The sequence below is a fragment of the Polistes fuscatus genome, unplaced genomic scaffold (genome assembly GCF_010416935.1).
Source record: "Polistes fuscatus isolate 324 unplaced genomic scaffold, CU_Pfus_HIC Scaffold130, whole genome shotgun sequence".
NCBI lineage: Eukaryota > Metazoa > Arthropoda > Insecta > Hymenoptera > Vespidae > Polistes > Polistes fuscatus.
The window spans coordinates 28,571-36,607 of NW_025113032.1; the positions used below are offsets into that span (position 1 = coordinate 28,571).

Genomic DNA, 8,037 nt, shown 5'->3' on the forward strand with positions numbered 1-8,037 from the left:
CTCTACCTCTACTACCGGGTTACCACCTCTACGTCTATTACCGGGTATATCTCTAAGACGTATTCGTCTCAACAGATGAATTCTTTGCCTCTCTCTCTAATATTCCTCTCGCTTGTAGTCTCCGATTAACTTGTCTCCAAGTGTCCTCGTAGGCGTCCAGCGGTTGAATAGACCGAATGTCTTTTGTAATGAGCCCTGCAGGGTGCTCTCACTCGACGGTCGAGTGGTGGGGTTATGCATGCTAGTTACTAGTAACTCTCTATCGAATTAGTGGGCGCATAGTAATCTCGTATTTTAGTTACAATCGATTTTCGGCTATGATCGATTCCGATCGTACATACTCCCCCCGTTGAGAGGGTACCTATCAACAATATTCTTAACCTACGTAGGTATGACGTTAATTTCTTAATTTAGGTTACAATGGGTTTGTCGTAGATCGTTTAGCGTCGTTATAATGTCGCTGGCCAGGCGACTTATATATCTTGTATATCTTGTACGTACAAGCTTATCTATTGCAAATTACATTATGTCTTAATATTTCGTTAGCGTGCATATTTAAACTATTCATCTATCACTTAATAAAGGACAGATGGTTGTCGCGTTTCGCTTGATGTTTCCGTGAGTAGTTTTTATGGTTACTACCCGAACCACGTTGTCTTCTCCGGGATGGACGTCTATGATCCGTCCCAATTGCCACCTCATGCAGGGTTGATTTTTATCGATGAGGATGACTATTGTGTCCTTCTCCAGTTTATATTGGGAATTATTCCATTTCTGTCGTTTCTGCAGCTCGCGTAAATATTCGATGTACCACCGTCGCCAGAAGTCTTGTCGCACCTTTGTAATGTGCTTCCATGACGATAGTCGATTTATCGGCGTGTTTTCGTAGTTTTCTTCTGGTAGCATATTAAGAGGTCTTCCTACTAAAAAATGTGCAGGTGTTAGAGCTGTCGCATCGTTCGGATCTGACGAAATAGGGCATAAAGGTCTCGAATTTAATATGGCTTCGATTTCGATCGCGAATGTGTTCAGTTCCTCATATGTAAATAAGGCTTCTCCTACCACCCGTCTAAAATGGTGTTTGAATGACTTAACCGCGGCCTCCCATAGACCTCCGAAATGAGGTGATAATGGGGGGTTGAAGTGCCACGAGATTCTTTGGTCGGTCGCGTAATTATGGATCTTTGTTTTGTACTCTTCCGATTCGATTAACGCGTATAATTCCCTTAATTGGTTGTTCGCCCCGACAAAATTGGTACCGTTATCCGAATATACGTGCGATGGAATCGCTCTTCGCCCCGTGAAGCGTCGAAAGGCGGCCAGAAAAGCGTCTGTTGTCAAGTCGCTGACTAACTCGATATGCACGGCCTTTATGCACATGCAGACGAAGATGCACCCGTATACCTTCACGCGACCCTTATTTCGGTATTTCTTTTCTTTCACATAGAGTGGACCAAAGAAATCCACTCCAGTGTGGGAAAACGCGATGGTTTCTTGGACTCGAGATCTCGGTAGATCGCCCATTTTGTATTGTATGCCAGATGCACGGAATCGAATGCAACGTACGCAATGACGTACGATTTTTCGCACTTGATTCTTACCGTCCAAAAGCCAAAATCGTTGGCGTATAGCGTAGAGAGTAGTTTGTATGCCGGCGTGAAAATTTTGTTCATGGAATTTCCGGATGAGGAGATCGGTCACGTGGTGGTGCGATGGTAATAATATTGGACATTTCTCCTGGAAAGGTAAGTTCGCATTCTTTAATCGGCCTCCTACTCGAATCAAGCCCGTTTCATCGATGATTGGGTTTAGCGCGGCGAGTCTTGCGCCCTTTACTCCCCCCGATTCAGTTAATCTATCCTTTTCGGCGCGAAATTGTTCATTTTGTATGAGCCTGAGTACGTGTCGTTCTGTATCTATTATTTCCGCGGTCGAAATTTCTCCCCGATATGAATTGGTTTTGACCCATCTTCTACATCTAGCTGTGATTCTTAATAATCGCGTGTAGTTAGAGAATCGCCGAAAGATGCTCTCCGGTTCGATCCGTGTCATCAATAATGGAATTTTTTTAAGTTCGGGTAGTTCGTCTGTCTCTGTTTCGGTCTGAATTGGCCATTCAAGTTCCGGTCGGCGAAGCCAAGAAGGGCCATGAAACCACGAATTGTTTTTTATGAATTCGCGTGGAAGTTGTCCGCGAGATAATGCGTCCGCGGGATTGTTCTCTGTACGTACGTGCCGCCACGTGATCCCTACACAAATTTCCTGGATTTCGCGTACGCGATTCGCCGTGAATTGTTTCAACGTGTTGGGATCCTTTCTTAACCAACCTAATACAATCGTGGAATCGGACCAAAAGATTATCTTGTTAGGTCTTATTCCGCAAGATGCCCGATCTCTCTATATAGTCGAGCAAGCGTTAATGCTCCACACAATTCTAATCGCGGTATGGTCGTGTCCTTAAGTGGAGCCACGCGGCTCTTCGCGCAGAATAATCGTATGTGTACGTTACCAACTTGATCTCGCGATCTTACGTATAAACTGCCACCGTAACCCGCCTGACTCGCATCGCAAAATCCGTGGATTTGTACTTCAATGTGATTATCAATGATCAAACGTCTTTCAATGGTCAAATTGTCAATTAATTTTAATTGTTCTGCGAACCTTGTCCAGGAGGAATGCAATGCATTAGGTACCGACTCGTCCCACTCGACCTTAGTTTTCCAGCAATCTTGGATCAAGATTTTAGCTGTTAAGATAATGGGGCCTAATAATCCCAGTGGGTCATATATTTTCGCGATTTCCGACAGTATCCGACGTTTTGTGATTTTCTCATGAAGGTCTATCGGCGCGACTGTATAGATCAAATGATCATGATGTGTATTCCATGAAATTCCGAGTGTCTTTAGGATCGATGTTTCTCCGGAGAAGAATTCGACGTTAACCTTTTTTGTATCTAATTTATCGAGAATCGGCCTATAATTGGAAGCCCATTGCCGTATGTTAAAACCGCCTCGTTTTAATATCTCGATGGTCTGGTCTCGTATTCTCCCGAGTGTCTCTACATCGTCGGTTCCCGTGATGAGATCGTCGACGTATAAATCTCGGTTTAGAATCTCAGCTCCGAGGGGATAATTGACGCTTTCATCCTTCGCTAGTTGCTTTATGGTCCGAATGGCGAGAAAGGGTGCTGACGCTATACCGAATGTAACCGTATTGAGCTCGAACGTACGAATTCGATCCTTATGTATCCAAAATATACGTTGATATTGCCGATCGTCCGGATGTATCCATATCTGTCGATACATTTTCTCTATATCCGCGGTTAACACGTATCGATATGTACGAAATCGCAGTAAATGTTCCACTAATGTGTCCTGTATCGTAGGCCCGACTAACAATGTACTATTAAGGGAAATGCCCTGACTATTCTTTGCAGAAGCGTCGAATACGACTCGAACCTTCGTCGTTGTGCTGGTTGATTTAATAACGGCGTGGTGGGGAAGATAACAGCCGCCCGTCGGGTCGTCCTCGACAAGCGACATGTGTCCTAATGTTAAATATTCCTGCATGGTGCGCTCATACTCTTTCCGAAGTTCCGGGTTCGCGTTCAACTTTTTCCATAGGTTGTGGAAGCGACGTAAAGCTATATGATACAGCTCGCTGTAATCGTGTCCCTTTTCGCGGAATGGTAAACGCACTATATATCGTCCCGTTTCGTCGCGTTTTGTATTTTGAGTATAATGGGTTTCGCATTCTACTTCCTGTGTTCCTTCCGTTCGCGTCACGATCGCGTCCTCGATTAACCAAAACCTTTCTAATTGGTCTCTCAACTCTGTGGTCGCGAACAGTGCGGTTTTTTCTTTTGATTCTTCCGAGTCGATTCCGCCGACGACTACCCAACCTAACTGCGTCTTTTGAAGTATTAGATCGCCGCGGGCGCGTGACAAACGAAATTGTCCAACGGACATAAGGGATAACGTGGCTCCGGAACCTATCAAAATATCCACTGGTCGCGGTAAGTGAAACTGAGGGTCTGCTAATTTTCGATCGATTGGAATCTTAATAAGTTCTCGAGGAAAGACTTCGCTTGGAACTTGGTCGGCTATCTTGGGTACGATGAGTAATGAAAGGTTCCGTTTATATCGACTATCTAAGGATTGAATTGTTATCTCGATAATACCCGTCGATCGAGTTCGTGTATCATTAATGGCATTGATAGGAATTGAATACGGTCTGATTGGTAAACGTAATTCCTTCGCGACGTCTTCGGTTATAAAATGCGCTGCTGCGCAGGTGTCTAATAGTGCGCGGCATTGCTTATAAGTTCCGTCCCCCCTTCTCACGCGACACATCGCGCTCATGAGTAATTGAGGCGTTGTGCCTCGCGGGTTAACATGAAAAACTGGCCTAAGTCACAATGTTTTAGAATCGGTTTGAGACGCGGTCGCGACAGCTTCCCTTTTTGGCGACGGGCTTTCATAATTTTCCGCGTGATTATTTGAATCAGTTCTATGTAACGATGTATGATGCGGTCTGCAGCAAATCTGACAAAGTGGACCTGAACAGTTTCCTACATGTCTTTTTAAACAATTTGGACATAATCTCCGAGATTTTACTACTGTCCATCGCTCGAGCGGTGTCATGCGTCCGTATCGACTACAACGAAATAGTGCGTGAGAATCTCTTTTACAAAGGGTGCATTTCTGTTTAATCTCCGTGAGAAATGTACGCGTGGGTCTTACAATTTGTCGTTTCCGCGGTCGTAACGCGGTCGGTTCGGTGCGTTTACGTTTTTCGCGGGGCTCGTCTTTGATATCCGTCGTTAGCTTCTCCGAAGCACTGTATCGGTGGTCTATCTCTTTTAAAAATTTATAGAGTTCCTTGAGGGTAGGGTAATCGTCCGAATTGAGTTGTCGATCCCATTCTTCCCGAACGCGACGAGGTAAAAGGCGCTCGATAACGCGCACTGTTAGGGCATGAGGCTCGTTAAACGAATCAATCATGTTGAGATATGCCTCCGTATCTCTTATGAGTTTTTGAATCCCTCTTGCCGAATCATCCTCGGAGTGTGTTAAATCCAGAATCGCGTCGAGAAGTCTTGCTAGCAGTACGCGTTTTCTATCGTATTTTTCTAATAATGCTTCCCACGCGAGTTTGTAATTCGACCCGTCCCCTGAATATAGTGTAATCACTTCGAGTGCACGGCCCTGCAATGCATCTCGAAGATAGGCGTGTTTTTCTAGATCGGATATGTCCGACCGCGCGTCTATCAGAGTTAAAAAACCTTTCTTAAATTCTAACCATTTTTCTAATCTTCCATCAAATTTAGGTATCTCAATTCGTTTTAATTTAATCGGTCGGTCGGTCGTACTCGTCTGATTTGAAATTATACTGTTATCGTTCGGAATGTTAGCCGCGGGTATTGGATTTGGGTGAACTCTTGCTTCTATGGCATGGTACCGGCGTAATATTAACATTACTTCTTGTATTTCTCTTCCCCTAAATCCTCATCATCACACTCCAGTTGTGCCTGATCGTATGCTTCTAAGTGTTTCGTGATTTTCTTAAATCGACCTACTAATGTTGTTTCATCTAATCTCTCCCCTTCAATTTCTTGTTCAAAAATTGTCAATTGCATTTTTAATGTCCTTCGTAACCGATTCAAACGTTCCTTCGGTTCCATCGTTTACCGGTTTTAATTATCTTACTTTTCGAAGATGGGTTAATGTAAATTATGTTGAATACGAAGATTTTAATATATGAATTTTTGTTATAATGCGTCGGGTTTCCGATTACGCGGTTACGGTCCTGAGCTGTGAGTTGGTAAAGAAGGGGGTGGGGGTCCCTTATCTATCGGCTCTATCGACGTCACGATTTCGTCGTTGCTTAATCTTATGTTTGAAAAAGTATCGTTGCTAAGCGATGTAACCGTGGAAACTGTTATCGCTCTTTGTCCGAAAACAAAGCGATTTGAAAATATGTATCGTTGCTAAGCGATGTAACCGTAGAAACAAAGCGATTTGAAAATATATCGTTGCTAAGCGATGTGACCGTATAAACTGTTATCGCGCTCTTTGTCCGAAGACAAAGCGATTTTCAAATTCTATTAATATACGTTACTTCGGTTAAAATTTGAAGTGGATTCGAATGAGTTGTTTCCGATTTTAATATACCAATTTAGTAAGAAAGATGAGAGAAAATAATAAAATTTATATTAGAAATTACGAACTTCTACGGGGTTCGAAGACGTAATTTCCTATAGAATATTTTATAATATTTAAAGTGGATACGCATAAACGTATGCACAAATGATGCAATCTACTTATCTCCCTTTCGAATCCTTTGTGATGACTAGCTCGACGTGGCAGCGTGTATGTTCAGGAACTAGATTTTCTCAGTGGCGATTCCGTATACGCAGCTTCACTCAAACCAGGAATCAGAAATTCAGACCTCACAGGAGGCACCAAAATGTATTTGCCAAAATTCCTCCAACACGGAGTCCTCCGGCGATTGGATTAAGCTTATTATAAGGAGGTGAAAAGGTGAATTAGAATAAATAAAAACACGTGGTTGAGCCAATAAGTGCAATGCTTTATTGGCTCGTCAGGGAAAAAGCCTTGCGGCAAAAAACCCTGGTTGTTATTAATACAATGGACGACGATGGATAACGGACATAGTCCGTAATCACTTCTCGTCACGATCACCCGGATGGGTAATCAAGTTGAAAGAAATAAAAATTATATCTCTCACCGTTAATTGTCGCCTCTACCTCTACTACCGGGTTACCACCTCTACGTCTATTACCGGGTATATCTCTAAGACGTATTCGTCTCAACAGATGAATTCTTTGCCTCTCTCTCTAATATTCCTCTCGCTTGTAGTCTCCGATTAACTTGTCTCCAAGTGTCCTCGTAGGCGTCCAGCGGTTGAATAGACCGAATGTCTTTTGTAATGAGCCCTGCAGGGTGCTCTCACTCGACGGTCGAGTGGTGGGGTTATGCATGCTAGTTACTAGTAACTCTCTATCGAATTAGTGGGCGCATAGTAATCTCGTATTTTAGTTACAATCGATTTTCGGCTATGATCGATTCCGATCGTACATTATGCGTAGATATAAAATTCTTCTTCTTTAAATATGTATTCAATTTGATACACAAATAAATTTTTGTGAGACAAATATTTATATCAAATAATTATACTAATTAATTTTATGTATCGAGACACGAAATAATTTCATTATTTTTATTCTCGACTAAATAATAATAGTTTATGTTAAAATTAATTATTGTTTTTCTGTTATTGAAGGTTTACTTTTCTTGACAATAAGTAAAAAAATGGCGTGCCATAAGCATTCAGATTCGATTTAAAAACGCCGCGCTTCTACGTCGATATATATAGATATACAGAACGTGGCAAGAACGTAGATCAATTGTTATTCGGTATTAGGTAGTTAAATAATTAATAAAACAAAATTTGGATTATTCCAATGCAATGATTATTGTATTTTAAAAATTGGTTTTTTACATTTTTTTCTCTTGCAACAATATAATTTTTATATTTAATATTATATCGAAGTATATAATTTACAAATTAAAAATATAATAGGAAAAGGTACTTTTAATATTTATTTTTTCTTTCAATTTTTAATTTTACATTTATTCTCCACTTATGTTACATTATTTATAATTTTATTAATACTATAAGTTATTAAACCTTAATAACTTTTCTACATCCAAAGCGACGATCTAGTTTGTATCCTTCAGGACATTTCCGTGGTGGAGGATTAATGATCGAGCCTTTAGGTTCTGCAGAGCTCGAACCAGTAGCATAACCTTGAACCGTGTTTGTTAAAAAAATGGTGAATATTAAAAATACGCAAATTATTGAAAGAAAACGCATGTTGATTATTTCCCTAAAAAATTACAAAAAACAATATTTTTTACTTCAGAAAAAATTATTCACTTGTTGTTTCATCTTTAAAATATTATTAAATTAATCAGTTAATTCTCTCTAAGTCTCTCTATAAGTGATGTGAGA

At 41.2% G+C, this 8,037-nt stretch overlaps 2 protein-coding genes across 2 annotated transcripts; both read right to left on the reverse strand.

Annotated features, from left to right (window-relative positions):
• Positions 1–564: 564 nt before the first annotated feature.
• LOC122514067 lies at positions 565–4,352 on the reverse strand. The gene is made up of 2 exons (XM_043630708.1): positions 2,510–4,352; positions 565–2,327 (listed from the first exon to the last, which is right to left on the reverse strand). The coding sequence occupies exons 1-2, from the start codon at positions 4,350–4,352 to the stop codon at positions 565–567; spliced, it is 3,606 nt and encodes a 1,201-aa protein (XP_043486643.1).
• Positions 4,353–4,412: 60 nt separating this feature from the next.
• LOC122514068 lies at positions 4,413–5,477 on the reverse strand. The gene has a single exon (XM_043630709.1). It carries the CDS (start codon positions 5,475–5,477, stop codon positions 4,413–4,415), a length of 1,065 nt encoding a protein of 354 aa, XP_043486644.1.
• Between the last annotated feature and the right edge of the window lie 2,560 nt (positions 5,478–8,037).

Excerpts from the sequence above, each read along its gene's own strand:
- LOC122514067 (XM_043630708.1), bottom strand. The coding sequence starts at position 4,352 with ATGTGTCGCGTGAGAAGGGGGGACGGAACTTATAAGCAATGCCGCGCA. Across the intron at positions 2,328-2,509 it reads AAGATCGCGAGATCAAGTTG|GTTGGTTAAGAAAGGATCCC; the intron begins GTAACGTACACA and ends CGATTGTATTAG.
- LOC122514068 (XM_043630709.1), bottom strand. The coding sequence starts at position 5,477 with ATGTTAATATTACGCCGGTACCATGCCATAGAAGCAAGAGTTCACCCA.